Source organism: Abramis brama (assembly GCF_963993115.1).
Source record: "Abramis brama genome assembly, chromosome: 1".
Taxonomy (NCBI): Eukaryota; Metazoa; Chordata; class Actinopteri; order Cypriniformes; family Leuciscidae; genus Abramis; species Abramis brama.
The window spans coordinates 36,747,466-36,769,576 of NC_139963.1; the positions used below are offsets into that span (position 1 = coordinate 36,747,466).

At 37.6% G+C, this 22,111-nt stretch overlaps 2 protein-coding genes across 3 annotated transcripts in view; one reads left to right on the top strand and one right to left on the bottom strand.

The window, feature by feature from the left end:
- ttyh3a (tweety family member 3a) overlaps positions 1–22,111 on the bottom strand; it is a 73,390-nt gene that overhangs the window by 40,204 nt on the left and 11,075 nt on the right. Inside the window, exon 2 of the mRNA XM_084091718.1 lies at positions 5,712–5,881. Coding sequence (XP_083947844.1) covers positions 5,712–5,881 — 170 coding nt within the window. The remainder of the gene's footprint in view (positions 1–5,711; positions 5,882–22,111) is intronic.
- LOC311068810 (sterile alpha motif domain-containing protein 3-like) lies at positions 6,280–21,036 on the top strand. Of its 2 annotated transcripts, XM_084091496.1 has the most exons (6): positions 6,280–13,984; positions 15,389–15,465; positions 16,704–17,699; positions 17,835–17,987; positions 19,666–19,758; positions 20,232–21,036. In XM_084091496.1, the coding sequence occupies exons 2-6, from the start codon at positions 15,433–15,435 to the stop codon at positions 20,553–20,555; spliced, it is 1,599 nt and encodes a 532-aa protein (XP_083947622.1). In that variant the 5' UTR covers positions 6,280–13,984; positions 15,389–15,432; the 3' UTR covers positions 20,556–21,036. The 2 variants fall into 2 exon arrangements, with proteins under 2 accessions (XP_083947622.1, XP_083947621.1); XM_084091495.1 differs by having other exon boundaries at positions 6,280–15,465.

Below are 22,111 nucleotides of genomic sequence, written 5' to 3' on the forward strand. Positions count from 1 at the left end.
AGTGGCTTCAATGTCAAGTCATGAGCTGCTTAGCATAAACGCTGTAAAGGTTTCAGAGTCTTGCTCTGGATTTCCATAATCTTTAGTTATGCAGCGCTAAAGCTAAAATGTGCCTGAAGCTACAGATATCAGAAGTCCATGCATGAAACTTAGGTGCTGTGCATCTGAAATGAGTCCTCCAGGCTGTTTCACACCAACTACATTCAAAACCGCTGGCAAAACCAGCATTGCAAGTTTGAGAGGTGGCGCCCCGACAAATCATGGCTTGCTTTACGACACAACGTCACATAAATCAACAAGATATGAAGCAGCCTCTATGGAAGACACTAGCACGCATTTCAGACGTGAATCATGGCAGAGTCGAGGAAGAAAACGAAGAAAGCGCGGTCGGAAGAGTTAAATACAAGTACTCCACAGCGACTCTAGGGGTCGCTGTTTGAGAAAAACGGAAACTGCATAGTGCCCTTAATCAAAGCAAATTCATGTGTCTTGACCTGCAAGCCTCCACTATATCAATTCTGATTGAACAGTGTGCATTTGATGGGATTTCATCAGGACTAAATGCATGTGGTGCAACAGAACTCAAAATAGACGTCAAAGAAACACTCCTATGTAGGAATAAATACCAACACAGACACTAAATGTTACTCACAACCAACAGGAAACATTTAGAGTAGGTGTTGACCTACAATACTGATTGGACGGTAGATGAATCTACAATATAACATGCCTTAAATTCTGCTGTTTACGATCGCTCCTCTGCGTCCTCATGAATCATTGATGCAGGACAGAAGATTGCATGTCTTAACCACATTTTGTAAAACATTCTTGTACTTTCTGGTTTCTATTGAGCGCTCAATGCATCCACTGAGATTTCTTGTAAAGCTCTCAAAATATGTGCCTTCATCAGCAATTCTCAGGAGATTTCACCATACTTCCAAGAAAGACCAAAAAACTTAATTTATTACAAGGGCTTCTTACTAAACAACCTGTTCCTGTATAGGCTGTCTAGATCCACAGGGTGTACAGCAAAACTGTCCACTGGACGGACGCCATGAGCTCATTTCCTCCTCATGCATAAGTGATGAGTAGTCCATGCAGAATCTGCACTTTTACACATTTATGCGCTGATTGGGGAGGAATATCTGCATAATTTTGCAGAATAATCTCAAATATGGTAAGAGGGGAGAGGACATTTGTATGACTAACATACAAAAGAATTCCATGGAGAAAGCTGCAGAGCTTTCAGTGGAATTCTGATGAAGCCGTTATCATGCAGGCGTTTATGTGGAATACCATTTCTGTTGTCACTGTTACGTCCTCACCTGTCTAGGGTAGAGGAGAAGGAACAGTTTTAAAATGAAAGCTAAGGAAACTAAATAGATTAAACTAATTAATGTTACAGAGTTACTCCTGTCCCAGCACTTTTGAATAAGCACCACAATATTCCAAATCGACAAAGTTAAGGAACACAGTAACCTACTTGTTTTAGTCAAATAAATAACCTAAAATAAAGACGCAGTTCTAAACATAACTCCCTCTCTAACTATAAACAAGAGAAAAAGACAACTAAATAAAATGGAGCCCACCTCCCTACAGCTTCCTTAAATTGCTATAATCAATAAAGAAAGAAACAAACTCAGGGATAAAATGAATATGCAATTAACAATCAGTGCAACAAATCTCCCTTGTGATAGTCTCACACAAAACTAAAATACCTAAACACAAGGAAATTTAACAAATGTTTGAAACAGGAGAAAGGGACCCAACAGAAATCCAGCCTCACGTCTCCGCATCATTCCAATACCTGGTAGGCTTTTGTATGGGAGCACAAGGCCACGAGAGAGAATCAGAAGAGGGAGACAGTCATAAGCTCTGATTAACATCAATTGTCGCTTCTCATTCTAGGAGAGCGGAAACAAAGTAGACAAACAGGAATACACAACACATTTACAAGATTACATTGATTCTAAGACAACTATGTCATCCAGTTATGCTGCACAATTTGGAATGTTAGCCTTATGCATCAACATCGGGAACGTCGCCAGTGCATTTCACATCCCAAAGGCGAGAACAGAATACAGTAGGAAATTATTTAAAAAAGAGATTTCTGAAGCTCTTGGCATTGAAAGAACTTGCCATTAGCCTTTCAAAAGATCAAACTTGTTCACATTAGCAGAACAGACTGTCCACACAGTCTTTTAAGTGAGGCAATGGAAAAGAATCCGGCTTAGTTATACTATTCACTTTGCAATAGCCTGTGCAAAAGTGAAAGGTTGAATCTGGTTTTAGGACTAATAAGCAAGGTGAGCCCCAGGGACTTTCACTAGTTGTTGCGAAAAATTTTGGAGTAAATACTCAACTATAGCAGGATTAATGGGCAGGCTCTTACCTACATCAATATCATGAACAAGAATATTAGTCTGACTCGGAACATCAGAAAATAAACTATGTTGTTGTTCAGGAAGAGAAGACTAGAGTCTAGATCAGACAGCATGACAGAGTTCTGCAAGCGTCCGCACGAAAGCTTAGCATCACACACAGTCAATCCATCGTCTTCAGGAATGTAACCGGTGGGAAGAACAGTAAAACTTTACTCGAGTAGCTTTAAAAGTAACGTTTCTTCCGATACTTTAAGTGTACCAATTAAATGTGAGAATGAAGCCAGCCTAAAGCATTAATGACTGCAGGCACATATTATGAGAAATCCTGAGTCATGTCCCTCGCAGGAGTGACGATTATTAATGGTGTTTGTGTTGAAAACGAGCTCATCTTCCTCCCCATGGGGGGGAAAAAGTCAGCAGGGAGTCTGTGAAGACGACAGAGAAAGTGTTCTCCGTATTTCTACTTCCACAGGACCAGATGTGCATGGATAGACTTTCACAGAAGGGAAGATAAGCACAGCAGTAAGCATTTGCATATATTATATAGTGAGAGAGAGAGAGAGAGAGAGAGAGAGAGAGAGAGTGTGTGTGTTTCCGTAACTTATACAGCAAGAGAACGGATTGAGTGTGAGACTGACAGAGCGAGACACTCTTGGTGAGTAGGTAAAGAAAGTGAGAGGATGTGTGAGACTAGCTCTTCATGGATGAAATTAGGCCCACATGGAATACATACTTTCCCCTCTTAAAAAACAACAACAACAACAAAAACAACAACAACAACAACAAAAAACATAAAAAACAATCCAAAACTGAAAACACCAAACACACCAAAATCCAAAACAAAAACCACCAAACAAAACAAAAAACAAAACACCACAAAAAACCCCAGCAAAACAAAACAAAAAAACAAACAGACCAAAACCTGTTATGTTATATGCTGTGTGTTATGTTATATGTTGTGAGTTAAGTTGTGTTATGTTTTATGTTGTGAGTTATGTTATACGTTATGTGTTATGTTATATGTTATGTTGTGTGTTATGTTATGTTATATGTTGTGTTGTGTGTTATGTTATGTGTTATGTTATGCTATGCTACGTTGTTATGTTTTGTATATTTTTTTTAAATGTGCACTGATAAATCAATCAAAATAAGAACAGGATATGTAATTGTGTATTAAGTTAGTATTAGGGCGCATTTTGCTACCATGGTGGCTTTGAAGAATATATGAAGAGACAACAACACTCCTTTGTCTTTTTGACTTGTCTTTGAGCTCTTTATAACTTCTGAGCTGGGGGGAAAAATGGACCATGTATTAAAGACAGGATTTACTGCTTGGTGTGTAAGTCATAGTGACCATAAAGTTCTCACCTGTCATCTTGCCTGACAGCTAAGAACATGAAGGAGAGAGACCCATAAAACCACACAGCAGGCCCTCTCTCATGCCGACACAATCACAGGCGGACTCCCTGTAGAGCTAGCGCACGTTAACATGGACAAAACATGAGGAGCGGCCATGAGATACAGGGGGTGGTAGTGGTGGAAAAGGGTGGTGGTCTTTTTTTTCATGAGTACACAAGTTAGGTGCTGCCGGGAAAGACACTGCCATAGCAACAGGCCGGATGATAGTCAAGCCTCAACTTTCCCACCAAAATCTTTTTATTCACATTGTCCGTCCATTTCGCTTTCGAACATCATCATAACAAAAGCCAGCATTACTAATGCAATCCGTTTATGAATCCTTCTAGTGGTTTGCATTCGCTCAAAGAAACGTCTTGACATCTTGAATTTTAATGGATTATAACGCACTTGGAATAAAACGACAGCACTAGGGTTAATTTAGAAGACATTGAAGGAAAACTAGAGTGAAACACTCTTTGTGATGGCATGTATAAGAGCAACAGCCCCAGAGAGAATGTTGCATTTGAAGGAATGACTTTCTCATGCACAAACCCACGTTATTCTTCAGCACTTTGTCATCTCTGACACACTACACTAGGAATAGCCAATGAAACAGTCAATGTTTCACCTCAGCAAATTTTACCAACCAATCAATAGACATTCCGTGATTAATCCAAGCAATCCAACACTAAGTGTGTGGAGAGGGACCCAGAGGGGATTCAAGACTCCAGAGAAAGTCCAACATGCAATTTGCATTAAAAATTCAATTCTTCTTTCGATGAGATCCAAATGACCATGACCAGATCATGAAAAGTCACCTAACAAATCATCAAAATTAAGATATTGGTGTTGCACCAGAGAATTGAACATAATTGACTGAAAGCTGGAAAACATGCTGTTAATCAATATTACTCCATACTTATTTGTATAATTACACTGTAACAAGGGAAGCTTAAAATAAAATGTAATTTAAAATTCTATATATTTTGCCTACACTTAAAAATAAAACCTTGATTGTTTTAAATGTTTGTCACAACATTATAATGTACAGAATGAAAAATGGAAATTCATTTTGAGATTTACTAACAATTACATTTAACAGTATTGTTATTAGTATCCTAGAAAAAAATTGACTGATTTTTTTTGGGAAGCAGAAATTTCAATGCACCCCCACTGTTTATTGTTAGTAACATATTCAGAATTTTCAGGTCTTTTTCAAACCCTGGGAACCACACAAGACAAAAAAATTAAGCATGTCATGGCAGAGAAATGGTCTGAAGAGAATCTTGAAATAACAAATTGAATGGCTCATGGACATACACATCCTTTCCTACTTAAACTTTGATGCTATTAACCTGACAAACTTTGGCAAATCCAGAGATTAGATCTTAATCACTAACCATATTCAGCTTTTACCTGCTTCTTAACAAATTCTTTACCAGATGTACTGAACAACAAAATCTGTGCTGTTAATCCCTTAAATTGCATAAAGCCAGCCAATCAGATTAGAACAGCTGATTTCAGCCAGAACTGCCCATTGTTGCGTTGAGATTTGCGTTGAGACGCAATTTGCATCAGACTACCTCCAAAATCGGCAATGATGGATATCATTCTGAATAATCGGATATCGGTGGAGAAATTTAGTATTGGTGCATCCCTAAATTAAACACAAGCCTGAAGCTAGCTCCAAATAAACTGCAGAGATTAGTGCAGAAATGAATTCCCTTCCAGAAATGAAACCCTGCAGCCCGTCAGATAATGCAACACGTCCTTTACACTCCAAAAAGATGGGTTTTTCCTGCGGCAGGAACATTTGATAAAAGCATCTCATTTGAGACCAAACTAAGTGAGCAGTGACTACATGTGTCATCTTCTGCCTGAATATGACGCTGACAGAGCGGATATGAGGAAAACTGCATTCAGACTCACCTGCAGACGAGGGTGGCGATGATGACGCACCAGGCGGTGCAGCAGCAGTCTGCGTTCGGCTGCTCGTCGCTCTTCTTACGGCGACAACACAGCCAGCAGGAGTAGATGAGGAGGAAGAGGAGGTCCAAAGCCAAGCATGCCAGAGCTACACTGCCCAGCAGCAGGATGGACTGCAAGAGGAGAAGAGAAAATAGTAAAGTAAACATCTTTTTTTCCATGCATACGCTAAGCTATGCGTACAATTAGCATGATGCAAATTTCTTCAGCAGCATAGTATGTGCGTAGCCAGATTTTTCGACCCATGCATAAACTGTAGGCTCAGTTTGTGTATGCGCCTTGAATTTTCTTGGTGGCGACACTGGCCCGGGCTGTTTTTTCACAGTTGAAAAAGTAACAGAGTAGATGAAAAAAAACTAGGCGCAACAACAAAAGACGCCTGTGCTGATGAGCACTTGGGTGAGGGGGTTAAGAGACACCACGCCAACTCTAGTTAAAATTAATACAAGGACATTTTTTCGGTCATCATGTTTGGAGGGAAATAGTGCAAACATTTGCAAAAAAACAAGGATATAGTACCATCTTTATGGTACGTTTACTGATTAAGTATGTCATAAATGGAAAAAAAATAAAATAATAGTGCAGACACTGGACACGGATGAAATATTCTAGTGCGTGTGTGTGTCGACAGCTTGTGTTCGCACACACTATCAAATAGAGTATACGTGTTCAGCTGTACCAAAGTGCTCTTAACTGAAGTATAAACCCTGATCCAAATCCACTGTCAGCTATCATTGGAGAACCATCTGAAATTTACTTTTCAGCATCACTGCAAAAGGTTCTGGCCTTCACAACTTCATTAGCAAGATGTCTCATAATTTTAAAGTGGAAGCCTGTGTCACCCTCTACATTTAACTCTTTCCTCGCCAGCGTTTAAAAACAAACAAAAAAGTTGTCAGCCACCGGCAGCGTTTTTGATCATTTTTACAAAAACTGAATGACCCCCAGAACATTTGTTGTATGAACATGCAATACATCAAAAGAAAGAACAGAGCCTCTGCTTTTAAACAAATCAACTTTTTGATCTGTCTTCATGCTTTTAAAAAAAAAAAAAAAAAAAACTACAAGACTTACTACAACGTACATAAGCAATGCTTTTATCACTTGTTTCAGCTCCTTTTTTGTCTGTGTTTTATTCCAGAGAATCTCTACTCTTTCAAAGGATGTGTAATAGCGCCCCGTACCGTATAACAGTCGAAACAAGGACAAATTCCTAGCCTAGAAACCTAGACGCACCCTAGCGGCAGCAAAATGTATTTTGCAGCCAGGGTAGTCTAGCAACTCTCCATTGACTTTCGAGCTGTAAAAACCTAAATTGGGTCAGGCCAATCACATCGTGTATAGAGTAGGCGGGCGGGCTTAACATAATCACGACAGAGTTGCGACGGTTCCCTGCTACTTGAAAACAAAGAATGGCGGCTGCTGGAGAACAGTCTTTCGAATCGGCTTTGGCCACGACTCTGGAGGACTTGGAGTTAAGTTTTTCTTTGAGAAAAGAGCAAAGAACGGCACTTAAGTCATTCTTAAAAAAAGGACGATGTGTTCGTAGTTTTGCCGGCCAGATATGGCAAAAGTTGAATCTATCAACTAACGTTAGCTCCGCTGTTGGGAAAACGCTCTGGTTGGTTGAAGCGCTGTCCTATTGCATGCAGAGGGAATTTGAAAGACAGCCGTTTATTCCGCCCCTCGGATTGAGCCGTGTCTATGGTGAGTTGCCAGACCTAACATCTTGATCAGGCTAACAAATTCCATCAATGACGGGGAAGCGTTTTCTCAAATGATGGAAAAGTCTGTCAATAGCAGGGAAAGAGTTAATATGTTTATTTAAGTATTTACTAAGTATTAAAAAATGTTCATTTACATGATCCTTAAAGACTTTAGATATGATATGGCCTGCCTTTTTGGATAAAGTACTGGCTTACTCTACAAACAGTTAAGCTGGGCACCACCTTTTCTTCCACCTTATTTTCATTTTCTATTTATTTAATCATTTTTTAATGATGTATTTGTATTTATATATTATACTGTTCTGATTTTTATTTATTTATTGTTAGGTATTTTATCTTACCGTTTTATTGTACTGTCTGTTTTATTGTATTATAAAACACTACAATAATTATATTGTTTTGTTAGACAGAGTTATCATTTTGTGGAATTTGAACTTGTGACGAATGGGTTTGGTTTCTGTACACTTTTCCTGTGTAGATAAATCCAATAAAGAAACAAAAACTGAAGTATACTTCAGGCTTTAGCCTCCAAAGCAAATAATAAAACAATGTTACATCTAATGTTGTAAAAATAAAGGAAAGTAGTGTGCCTTGATATTAGTTCATAAACGTAAAAGCTACATGTTACAACAAATAAATGACCTAATTTGTTGAACCCAACCAAGTATGTGTTAGATTTCTTTGCAGCTGTTCATTTCAGTTTTATGACTCGTTTGAGTTCAGAATATGACTAAGACAACTCATAGGCACCTTGAAACACTTGAAATGACGTCTGTGTGGGTTGCTAAGCCAAGTCTCCTGCTGAAAATCACGTGACAAATAACCTGCAGGGGAAGTTGTGTGTATAATGAGGTCAGAGCTATTCTCAGTTAAGACACACACTTCGCTCCGACAATCTTGTTGTGACAACCACACAGGGATTAAGCACTTTAAGATCATCCACACTCAAATTCCTCAAAAACTGACCCAATTCTAGTCGCGCCTGATTACCGGGGGAATCGGTCAAATGGAGACACCCATGATGGGTTTGGCCTGGTATCCAATCAGTTAATCTGCACAGACTCACTGAACCCCTCTTCACATATAAGCATTTCAAATCTCCCAAATCAAGTAGTTTCCATACGGCTTTCAACCTGTGCCAAGTGTCCGTCAAGCTCACAGTGTGTGATCACAGGAGAGCTGGGAAAACCATTGTGTCGGTTCAAAAGGGGCCCAGCAAGTCAGACTGGAAAAGCGAGCAGGTCTTAAAAGCACAGTCTGCAATACTTAAAGGGCATCACTGCTCAGTGCATTTTACTTTAAAACACAAAGCCTGATTGTTTAAAGCCTGATTGTTCATCTCAAGGTAATTACTTAGGCGTTTTAGGCTCAGATGAGTCCGGTGAATTTGGTCCAGAGTGTGAAGATATATCAGACCGCCATGAAACAAAGTTTACATTTTACCAGACTGCCACAATGACACCTTCTGAGGAAGAACTAGTTGCTGGAAGTTGTGGATTAACAATTGTGTCATTGAGTCTTGAAAATGAAAGAGTTTTGTTTTAGGCAGCGGCTAACAAGTAAACAAGATATATAGGAATATAACTATTTAATTTTGTCTAATGTTGTGAAATAGACAGTATTTGGTACTTTTGGGTGAAGGGACATTTTGAACAAAGTTTACACATACACTACCATTAACATCTGTGGTCTGTAAGCAGGGCCAGCAAAAGCTGTCTATAGGATTTTTTTTTTTTTTTTAAAGAAAATTCAGCAAGGATTCCTTAAATTAAAGTGACAGTTTAGACATTTATAATGTAAAAAAAAAAAGAAAAATCTGTTTTAATAAAAGCAGCCTTGGTGAGCATAAGAGACGTTCTTCAAGAACAAAATTAAAAAAAATGGATTTAGTGTATTTTCTACTCATTTGTTTGTCACTGTCATTGCTGCAGCTATTTGAATGAGCTACCACATTGCACACTGGTCTATTATTGTGGCATCATTAAATTCAGCTCCATCCGGACACTGGCTGGTTATTTTACATGTCAGTCATTCGGTCTTTTCCAGATTAAGTGGACTGTTCCAGACAGGATATGGTACAATGTGCACCAGACTGATAAAAGTCTGCCTCACCATTAGATTAATAATTATATCAATAACAACACTTCACCAGTTAAAATTCGACTAATGCAACAGAATAACAAGTACGCTTCACGGCTCTTCTTTACTAGACATAAGCCATGTTAATTAGGTTACCTCAGTTAACACACTCAGCACTCAAAACCAAGGATCAGTCACGATGGTCCACCAGCTGATGGGTCTTTGGCCATTGCAGAAAGTTAAAAATATCAGTACATGTGTGTTCTGCATGGATTTAAATTCAAGACCACTAGATTATATTTTCGGAATGTCTATTACTTCATTACATTCTGACTTACATTAAGAGAAACATGACAAATTATTTCCAAAAAACAAGACAACTGCAGGCAAATGCTAAACCCTGATCTAATTTTAGAAGCACAATTAAGCCTTGTACTGTATTGACTGTGAGAACCACTTGTCCACAAACCACAATGCCCACTATTCACAGTGGCACTCCAAGAAAAATGAATCTTCTGTGAGGCCCTCTGTCTGTTTTTGAACTCTCACACAGTGAAAGATTCAGTGAAGGTTATGCCGACTGGCAACAGACACCTGGACTTTACGTTTAAGATTCTTTTTAAGCCAACAGGTGGATAACCAAATAGATGCATATTTAGGATAAACAAACCAACCGAGACAACTTTACTGATGACTATAAATAGAAGATGGAGCATTAACCTCTTTCCTGGTCAAAATCACAAACCAACTAAACATTTGTTGGATGATTAGTTGGTTAAACAGATCGTATTTGATCCATGATCCGTACGGGCCAGGCTCCACGATTTGGCACACATGTGTGTTTCGCAGATTAATTGCTAAGTTTCACCATCAATTCGGTACGTGCCCGTACGTGCCACATTTCAGAAAGCAAGAGAACAGCGAATTGATTCCTCTTTTGCATCTCCATGCGCTTGAATGGACATATACACTCAAACTTATTTTAAAATACCAGTCTCTGCAAGTATTCTCGTAAACACAGTCGGTTATGTCTTAAGTTAACGTACACAGTTGAGAAAGAAATAGGATGTGTATCATTGTATTGGATCAGTGCATTCACTCTTAAAGTGACAGCAACCTATAAATACCTGCTATACTGTCCAAGTCATTAATGTTAATCAAACAACAAAAAGATTCATCTATATTTAATTTATAGAGTGAACACTATTGTGTTACTTTACATTTAGGCCTAATTATTACGTCCATAGTCGAATACACTACAGTTAGACCTTACTTTGTAACTTTGTTATTTATCTATGCTTGCAATTAGTGTATTTGCTCTTATTTTTTACTGACTCAAACCCAAAACCATCCAATACAACAATAGGTAATATAAGGCAGGAATTCATTCGGAGACAAATGAGGTGTGAATGATGATGATGATGGGTGAAATGACGACTCAGGATGAGGAAATCTGTGCCAGCAGGAAATGGTCCTGGCAGAATGGCCAGTAAGCACTCTTGATATGATTAATCAGTGCTTAAATACTCTCATTTACAAAGAATAACAGCTCTAACCAGAATGGCATAGCTGACAACCTCTGATAATGTGTTTGGAGAATGTGATTAACAGCCTTTGTGCCTATGATATCATCTCAGCGTATTGGCAGAATGCTGTGGCTTTATAAACATACAATGCAATCGAATAATCAGCACTAGTAGAAGATGGTAGAATAAACAAGAGGTTTGGAGGTCAATTTATCATCTACAAAATTGGTTTCAAACAAGAAAACCAAGTTTCAAATAAGGGAATGCATAAACTGATCAAATGTGTACATTGAATACAATGCAAGTTGCTTTGAAGAAATGCATCTGCCAAATGCGTAAATGCAAATTTTATACGATCTACATGTTTTCGAGAGGCCTCCTCGCCGGATAGAGGTTTGAAACACAACTGGCTTTTGCCAGCGGCTCATGATCGTGTTTTCCTGTGAGAACTTGTGCCAAGGAGGTCACTGCAATTACAGAGATTTCAATCCTGCAACGTTTCTCCTTTTGCTGCTAACAGGAAAAGACCCAGACTCAGCTTTTCTAAACAGACGGTAATCTTCAGCAGATTATCTTAATGGATCTCCTCTTTCCATATGCTGATTCAGGACGCAGCACAGCGAAAGACCCTACTGAGCGATACCACTGCCCAAGAACAACAGCAGTGTTTCAAACACAAGGTCACTGTGCTGAAATGTGCTCCTGGCTGTAGGCCATCCTCCTGATATTTGCAAAATATGCACCACCCTTTATTCTGTTACGTTTCAGAGAAAATAGATTTTCGCCATAAATGGAATCTCACTGTGCTCTACTAAGAAAATACACTTTTTTTTTCATTTATTTACTATTTAAATTACGTTCACCACAATAGAACCATAGTTCACCCAATTATGACAAATATATTTTTTTGCGTTGTCATTTACCACAAAAGCAAAATAAAAAATCCATGAGAATATTTCAATGACTTTCCAAAACAGGAAAAAAAATGTGACCGATTACAGTGGTCAGAGGAGAGATGTCAAATTTGCCACCACTCCCTTATGTCAGGTTCAGACTACACCATATTTTTGTCTGTTACGATAGTCTCTGTGTCAGATTATGTGATTTTAACTCCTAAATTCTTGTGTTGTGGACAAGAAATGTCTGGAGAGACAACACGTTGCTTCCCAACCAATCATCGCATGCCATTTTTAATGATATGCGTGATGTCAACGAGAATGCGGAGCTAGAGATTGATTTCAGGAAATAAGAGCTACCGAAGCTGTGAAGGATAATATGAATTATTAGCAAGCTTAATGCTAATTCCAGTATTCACTGGGTTTCTGAAGCGCCTCTGCTATCGTTCGGCAGCATTTATCTTTTTTCACTCTGACGTGGTAGTCCCTCGAGGATACATCATAAACACCATAGCTCCACAAACCTTTCACCTAGCAGCACCAAAGCCATCGTCTCTCTTTTTGTTTCGCCATGTAGAGCTTCTGTGCTCCTATTGGTCAACGTCACAGATGTGATGGAACCCGTCGTGGAGGACTGAGAAAAAATTAAACATACTAGTATTTCTTTCAGGACGACGTGAAGCATCATTGTATAGAATTATAAAGTATAGTATTATTTTTTTTAATTTTTTTTTTTTTAATTAGAATATTAAAAAATGTTGCTAGATTTACAATGGTAATAACTGTGGAAACATAGGTTCATCCATATCTTCTCTATGGGACACTATAAACAATCACTCATTGAGATTTGATTCAGAAGATCAGAAAAAAAAAAAAAAAAAAAAAAAATCGGCTTTATCAAGTGACGTAATTGACAATCTTAATTTCAGAACTGTCTACACTGTTATCCCTGAAATTGTTTTAATTCAAACTACTTGGGTACAATAAACATAAACTCCAAAATGTTTGCACAATTACTCCATGTTTTTAGTTTATTGTACGATTTGCATGATACTTTTCATTCTATTGAATTGTTTAAATTGAAAGTACTTAACTTAGCTTATTTTAGTCTGTTGTCAATGCAACGCAATACAAGGAAGATGTTGATTGGCTCTTTGAACTGACGTCAGATATGGATGCAGCGCGCATTTTCATCTGTTCATCTGGACTTTCATCATGCACGTTTGCTGGTGAGTAGGACTTCACATTTTGGTCTGAAACAGCGAATACATTATAAAACATCGATAAATGAGATGTTTAACATTTAGCCAGTAAAACTGAATGTAAGTTTAGGCTGTGTTTACATGTTAACGTTCGCCATCGTGTTGTATCGATCAGTCGCAACCGACACTTTTATATAGTTCTATGTTACGACATGCTCTTTGGGGTCGTCACATTTAAAATATAAGGCTTAACCTTTTTTGATCAATAATTATCATTAAACAAATGAACGAAAACGTCGTCTGTTGTGTAAAACGACATATTTTTTCGATGGTGTTTTTGCATCTTGGCGGTTTGCCATATTAGAAATGTTTAACATGGCTTAAATACAGTGCAACTTTAAAATTAACCTTTTAGAAGTTTTTACATTTCTTTGTGAGTGAAGTATTAAACAAAACATCTTAAATTGAAATTCGACTGCCCGCAAGAAGCTAGCCCATGCAGTTATCTTAAAGAAATGCAAGACATTTTTTTTTTCTTTTTTTTGCAACCTCGTGCTCATCAGCGTGGTGTTAGCTAGTACATTTCAGTTAATGCAAGTCTATTGTATCATGGCATGCTAAATAAATAAATGGATAGCTAGATAGTACTTTATTTTGGAAATAAATTTTGTAGATAACAGATCAAAAGATTTTTATTTTTCTTGTAATGTAAAAAGCAATCTAATGTTTTTCTGTTACTCTGCAGATTCAAGTTCAAAGCAAGGCGAATCAAGATGATCTGGAAATGTAAGTATTGCATATTTGCTTGTGAGAAAAGGGGATACTTGTTAAAACATTACAGACTTAAACATGGGAGCTATGCAAGAAGCCAGCCTTTTCCATGCCTATATCAAGAATGTTTATGTAGTTTTAAGTCTTTCAATAGCCTTAAAATACACTTATCCCGTTTTCATACAGCAACTGAAAAACAACAATCGGAGGGAAAATTTGAAGCTAAGTTTCGCTGTCAACTTTGTGATTTTCTTGAACCCTGTCAGATTACTGAATATTTTGCCCACCTTCGACGTAGACATCTCAAAGACCACCAAAAAGTTCAATGTCCATTTCAAGGCTGTAGCTTTGAAAGCAATGTATATTCCACGTTCAGTGCACACAAAAGTAAGCATCACCAAGATCAAAATGAGAGAATGTTTAAACCAGAGTTAATAGTAAGAATAGAGAGTAATGAGAATGAAACTGATGACAGTGTAATTGACACTCAGGAATGTGCTGTGCAGCAGATGCTTCCAGGTGAATTTGGCCAAGATGATTTCAATGCAGAAGCAAGCGAAACACAATCTCAAGATTTAGGAGAACAATTGGAACATAATTTAGCAGCTCTTTTTTTAAAAATGCAAACCATCCTTCACATGCCAGAGAACTCTGTTCAGGAAGTAATTCAACAGCTTTGCCAGATAGTTCAGTTGTCCCTGCCACTTTTGCACAAGAATGTGAAGGCTGTTCTTCAGAAACACTTTGGAGATGTAGATGAGTCAGTTTTGAAAGAGGTGGTTGAGACTGTGGCAGAGAGTGACATATTGTCCAAATCATGTGGAAAAAATGGATGTCTTGCAACTAGTAAAAGGAGAGCATCATATGTAATGCGCAACTTTCCTCTAGTAATGCCTATAGAGTTTGTTGTTGAGAAAGGAAGAAAAACAGTAGCATATGTTCCCCTCTTACAGATGCTACAAAAACTGTTAAACAAGAAAGACATTTTGGATAAGGCTATGTCAAAACAAGAACATAAAACACATGAATATAGGACATGTAGTGATGGCTCAAACTTTAGAGAGAATGCACTTCTTATTTGTGATGAATTCACAATCGCTCTGGGTCTGTACATTGATGATTTCGAAGTGGCTAACCCTTTAGGAACATCTAAAAGAAAACATAAGATGTGTGCACTTTATTGGGTTATTGCAAACTTGCATGGAAAATACAGATCCACACTAAACTCAATTCAGCTTGCTCTTCTGTGCAACACTGAAACAGTTAAAGAGTGTGGTTATGAAAGAGTTCTGTACCCACTTCTTTGTGATTTAGCCACTCTCGAACAGCATGGGGTCTACATTGAGCATCTTGGTAGAAGTGTCAAAGGGACAGTACTCTTTGTGTCAGCAGATAACCTCGGTGCCCATTCTCTTGCAGGATTTTATGAAAGCTTCATTGTGGACAAGTTTTGCAGATTTTGCATGGCATCCAGGATTGACACACAACACCAAGAGGTAAGATCTGGTGCATTTCAACTCAGAGAGAGAGATAAACACAACAGGCATGTGCAAGAAACATTGCAGGATCCAAATTCAGGTCGAAACACAGGCGTGAGAAGACAATGCCCACTCACAGCAAATTTGGAGCATTTTCATGTCATTGGTGGTTATCCCCCTGACATACTACATGATGTCTTTGAGGGAATAGTCCCAGTGGAGTTGTCTCTTTGCCTCAAAGACCTGATGGCAAAGAAATACATCACCTTAGATGTGTTGAATGAAGCTATCAGATCATTTCCTTATACATTTGCTGACAAAACTGATCAGCCTCAGCTGATTTCAAAGACCTTCTCAACCAAGGGCACAATTGGGGGAAATGGCCATGAGAATTGGTGTCTAATTAGGCTTCTTCCTCTGCTTATTGGCCATAAGATTCCTGAGGGTGACAACACATGGGAAATACTCATGCTCCTCAAGGACATTGTTGCATTAGTTGTGGCACCTCAGTTCAATGAAGAGTCTTTATACATCCTTGACTACAAAGTAGCAGAGCATAGGGACCTTCTGCAGTCAACCTTCCCTGACTTTACACTGCGACCAAAACACCACTACATCGAACACTACGCTGAACTGATTAGGGTACATGGTCCACTTACTGAAGTCTGGACAATGCGTTTTGAAGGAAAGCATAAGTTTTTCAAAAAGGTTATACGTGATGCCCATAACTTCAAGAATGTTGCCATGACACTTGCAATGAAACACCAGAGGGCTCTTAGCCATCAGCTAGACTGCAGTTCTTTTTTCAAGCTGGACGTGGAAATGGCTAAGGTTACGCCAGTGTTAGTTACCACCTTTCCAGAGAACATTCAAAGAGCACTTGGTCAAAAACTCCCTCAAGCTCAAGCACTTCTTGTTGCACCATCTGTCTGCATTAATGGGACTGATTATAAGACAGGCATGATACTTTCAGCTGGATCATGTTCAGGGCTACCTGATTTTAAGCAAATTACTCACATTGTTGCAGTGAATACAGAGGTACTTTTTGTGTGCAAAGTGATGACGTCATGGTATTTTGAGCACCTTCGTTCTTTTGAGCTTTGCTGCCCAGATATGCCATCTTTTTGCATACTTCAGCTTAAAGACCTGAATGATATTCTTCCACTTTCAGCCTATAGTGTACATGGTAAACTGATGGTGACATTGAAGCGTTTTATTCTTTGCTAAATGAACTCTCTTTTGTACTTTCCTTCCAGATGGCTTCAGAAACCATGACTTTGCGAGTTATTCTTACGGAAGCTGATATCAGAAAAGTAAAGCTGACATCAAAGCCAGGCTCAGTTGAAGAATTAATTAGTTGTTTAAAAAACACTCTGAGACTGGACTACAATTTTACTTTACAATTTCAAGATCCCGAGTTTGATAACGAACTTTGCAATCTGACCGTTTTGTCAGAGCTCCCTCAGAAGCCAACTGTGAAAATCATACCGGTGATTGAATTGGTGACACTCTCTTCAGGTGAAATAGAGACATCAAGTGATATGTTGAGTGATGCTCCAAGTACTGCAGAGACAGTTTTGATCTCGGAATTACCCCAGGAAAAGAGAATGCCATGGCCTGATATCTTTTTGACTCCAAAATTCTCTGTCGATGTTGAATTTAGGCTGCGTCAAGCAAATTTAATCTACTTGAAAGATGGAACGCACCTAAAAGTGACAAAGGAATTGAAACATGACATTCTTCAGAAACTTGCAGAGACCATATATTCCTTCAAAGCATACCCGACTACTGAGGATCTACGAGCTGTTGCAAAGGCACTGGTCAATACTCACCCCTGCCTTCAAGAACCTGGATCGCCTTCTGGATACTGTGGATGGACAAACAGTTTGAAAGACAAAATGGGAAATTACCGATCCAAAATGAGGAGCCTTGGACACACAGACGTCATGGTTAATGCTGGGAAAAGAGGAAGATACTCAACGAGCAGTGATCCACCTAACAAGAACATTAAAAAGCCAAGAAAAGGGGAGGTCAACTACTTACCTGACCTCCCAGACGGGCAGGATGCTTCCAGTCTTGAAATGCTCAGACAGCAATTGGTGGATGAAATGAAGAGAAAAAACCCTGATGCCGTCTTTATTAATCAGAAGATGGACATGACTCTGTCCTTGAGGAGAAAGGATGTTGTGATCAACAAGCCTCCCGTAAGCCAAATACTTCAACGTTGGCCAGCACTTTTTAGAGAAAGTCAGGTAAAGGGAAATGCCTATGTTTGCAACATTTGTACTGAAATGAGTATTGATAAACATGATGGTTAGATATTAATTTGAAATTTGTTCATTTTTGACAGTTCTCTTAACAAATGCTTTTTTCCTTTACTATTTCAGGTGTATCAAGAATTCAACCGGGTGGTTGGGAAGAACCTTAAGCAAGAATTTTATGGGTCTCTTGATCGTCACTGTCCTCAACTGATTCAAATCTTCAGGTCAAAGAGAGGTCTCGCCGGGCAGATTTTGAGCGATCTTCTGCAACAAGCCAAGGTTTGTACATTTAAGTTGATGCCATTGTTTGCTTAATTTTAAAATGCAGTCTGATATGATTATTTTTAAAAGGGTTAGTTTACCCTAAAATGAAAATTCTGTCATTAATTACTCACCCTCATGCTGTTCCACACCTGTTAGACCTTCGTTCATCTTCAGATCACAAATTAAGATATTTTTAGATATCATTCCATAGAACGCAATTTAACCTCCACTTTCAAGGTCCAGAAAGATAGTAAAGAAATTGTTAAAATAGTCATATTTATCAACTATAGTAGTTGAACCTTAAAGGATTAGTTCACTTCTGTATGAAATATTCCTGATAATTTACTCATTCCCATGTCATCCAAGATATTCACGTCTTTCTTTCTTCAGTCGAAAAGAAATTAAGGTTTTTGATGAAAACATTCTAGGATTTTTCTCCTTATAGTGGATTTCAATTGGCCCCAAACGGTTGAAGGTCAAAATTACAGTTTCAGCTCAGCTTCAAAGGGCTGTAAACGATACTAGATGAGGAATAAGGGGCTTATATTGAGAAACGATTGGTCATTTTCTTTAAAAAAAAAACAAACAAACAACTGTGTATACTTTATAAACACAAATGATCGCCTTCCAAGTGCTACCGTCTTCCGTATTCTTCAAAAAGCTTTGCTGTATGTCCTACACAAAAAAACGGAACTGACGCCACATTCGTTCCGTAAGTTGAATAAGGAAGGTATAGGACATACAGCGTAAGCTTTTTGAAAAATACGGAAGATTTAAAATACTTTCAAGAAATACTTAAGAATGCACTTGGAAGGCGATCATTTGTGTTTATAAAGCATGTACATTTGTCATTTTTAGAAAATGACCAATCATTTCTATATATAAGACCCTTATTCCTTGTCTGGTATCGTTTACAGCCCTTTGAAGCTGCACTGAAACTGTAATTCTGACCTTCAACTGTTTGGAGGCCATTGAAGGAGAAAAATCCTGGAATGTTTTCATCAAAAACCTTAATTTCTTTTCGACTGAAGAAAGAGAGACATGAACATCTTGGATGACATGGGGGTGAGTAAATTATCAGGACATTTTTATTTAAAAGTGGATTAATCCTTTAATATTTTGAAGCGACGAGAATACTTTTTGTGCACAAAAATAACGACTTTATTTAACAAAATCCTCTCTTCTGTGTCATTCTCTTATAATGTTTACGTCCAGCGCTTCCAGGTTCTACATCAATAATGATTCGACATTCTGATGTAGAACCTGGAAGCTCTGAATGTAAACTGTGTATGAGAATGACACAGAAGAGAGGATTTTGTTGAATAAAGTCATTATTTTAGTTTTTGTGCACAAAAAGTATTCTTGTCTCTTCATAATATTAAGGTTAAACCACTGCAGGCACTTCAACTGTTTTAACAATGTCTTAAGTATCTTTCTGGACCTTGAAAGTGCTGGTTAAATTGCTGTTTATGGACAAGTCAGATACCTCTCAGATTTCATCAAAAATATCTTAATTTGTGTTCTGAAGATGAACAAAGGTCTTACAGGTGTGGAACAAAATGAGGAAGAGTAATTAATGACAGAATTTAAATTTTGGGGTAAACTAACCCTTTAAGAACCCGTTAAATAGAAATGGCCTTCCTTTCATGTTGACAAATGATACAATGTTTTCTCTGCAACCACCACACCTCAGACCTCTGATCTCGTTGACATGCGATGTGTTGCCATGAGAGGGCTTCCAGTACTTCTTGGCGATGACCCAACTGAGTTCTTCAAAGCATGCTTTGTAAGTATTATTAATGCATTTTTACAGTCATAGGTTTATTTTACTATTTTCAGCTGGAAATATGTAAACCTTACTGTGCATTTGTTAGTAAGAACAATAAAAAAACACCAAAAACAATGTTATATTTTACATAAATGTTGAATGAAATGAGTGATGAAGTTTTAATTTTAAATCATTCAGGAGAAATTTAAATGTATGTCATGACACCATTGAAATACTAAAATACAATCAAGGTTAATCTCATAATGTTTTATTTTAATCAGTAATTCATGTCATATGCAAAGACTTGCATACAAAAGAAAAACATACTTAATGTTTAAATATAACTGAACTCCTGGATGCACTTGTGTACATAATTCACAAAAAATGATGCTTGCATACAACTAAACAAAAAAATGTCCAATAAAATTAATATCTAGAAAAAACTGTACACTGCTAAAATGTATTTTAGTAATCTCCAATCTCTTGTCCAGGCTTCTGATGATGGAGACTCATACCAACATGTGCCAGTTGGAATCCTCAGCTTAGAAAATGAAGATGTGGCTCTGCAACCCCTGTCCATCCACCTCCACCCATCCTCGGTGGGAATCATCTTGGAGGGGATTGTTGTAATGGACAATTTAGACAACATACCCCAGGCCATGTGTCTTCTTTTTGGTTTAACTTACGCACTGCACCTAGACTACCCAAAGTGCATGGGCAACACCTTTCTTTTCATTCAGCAAGTTTTGCTAGGTTTAGGCAAGAAGGAGTTGAAGGGAAAGATTCTGGCTGTTACAAATCAGCTTACCATGTAAACAGGTACAGTAAATGCATGTTTCTTAAGGTTCTCTTTCAGAATCGTTAGATAAAAAACTTTCCCTTTCATTGAACTATGCCTTAGGGTTGGACAAATGTTCATGTTATTAATACAGTGTAACAACACTGTGCTTGTTAAATAATTAGAAAAGTTTTAAAATATCGTTTTAAAGATTTAAAATTGGGTAATTGGTACTAAAGATATTTCATTGTTTTTGTCAGTCTTTGAAAACTGATTTTGATAAGTGAATTCAAATAAATTGTAAGTTCAAATAAATTATTGTTGTCCTTTGTCCTTATTTGTAATGCAGGTGTATTTTTATTTAATCATTTACAGTAAATAGCTATATTTAAATTAAAGTTTTGGGTTCTGTCTATACTTAAAACATTCATCCAGATTGTAAGTTTCACATATGTTTTCTCTGCATAATTGTAAGCCTTTTACAGGTTGATTGAACTTAAAAAATTTATGGAAACTCGTTGCCCTAAAAAAGTTGATTTTGTATTGTTGAAACAACAGCACATTTTAAGTTTAATGTACTTAAGATTTCAAATGCACTGCATTAAAAACTGTTAGTTCAATGAACTAAAAGTTTTCAATTAAATGCATTTGAAATCTTAAGTACATTAAACTTAAAATGTGCTGTTGTTTCAACAATACAAAATCAACTTTTTTAGGGCAACGAGTTTCCATAAATTTTTTAAGTTCAATCAACCTGTACGGGCTTACAGTGTATGAAAGGGCTTCATTCTCCTATAGGAGATGGTGGATGTGGTTCTTTGAATGAATGTGGCACAGCAGACAAACTCACAGACGGTTTCATTGAGTCTGGCAGAGACTGAAGCTCAAGACCTTCTAAAAAACCTATGATAAGAGTCTAGGATAGTTCAGCCTTAAGCTCTTGAGTGAATGTCATTGGAAATATTAGGAAATTACATTGGCAAATGTCACAACTGCCCCAGGAAATGACACGTTTTTATATTATACAAATATGTGGCTTCAAAAACAAAACAGAAACTTAAGCTACAGGTTTGAAAGATCATTTAGTTTCCAAAAAAAGCATCTTTGTGGGTGGTGTGGTACAGATTTGGGTAACAGAAACAATGCAAGGTGCACATTTTATTCATGCAAAAGAATAGGCTAAGTCTAAAAGACTAAATTCATGAGACCACTTCTGACTATTCTACGGACAGCCCTAGTTTTAAATAGTGAGAAATAAAATATAAATCTCATTTATATTTTAAATTTGAATATTGTAAATTTAATATTGGGTAGAAAAAAATAGATATGCACAAAGCTTAACACACCTTAAAATTTAAAGTAAAAACGCTCGAGTTTATACAGTTGTGGTCAGAATTAATGGCACCCCTGGTAAATATGATAAAAAATGGCTGTAAAAAAAGAAATCTGCATTGTTTATCCTTTTGATCGTTCATCTTTCAAAAATTTGCAAAAATCGAATCTTTCATCGAAGCAAAAGAATTGAAAATGTAGAATTGGGCGGGGGAATCAAATTATGAAATAAATGTTTTTCTCCAAAACATGTTGGCCACA

Coding starts and splice junctions, on each gene's coding strand:
- LOC311068810 (XM_084091495.1), top strand. CDS start 13,972: ATGATCTGGAAATGTAAGTATTGCATATTTGCTTGTGAGAAAAGGGGA. Junction 15,466..16,703: donor TTGACACACAACACCAAGAG/GTAAGATCTGGT, acceptor CTTTCCTTCCAG/ATGGCTTCAGAAACCATGAC. Junction 19,759..20,231: donor AGTTCTTCAAAGCATGCTTT/GTAAGTATTATT, acceptor TCTCTTGTCCAG/GCTTCTGATGATGGAGACTC.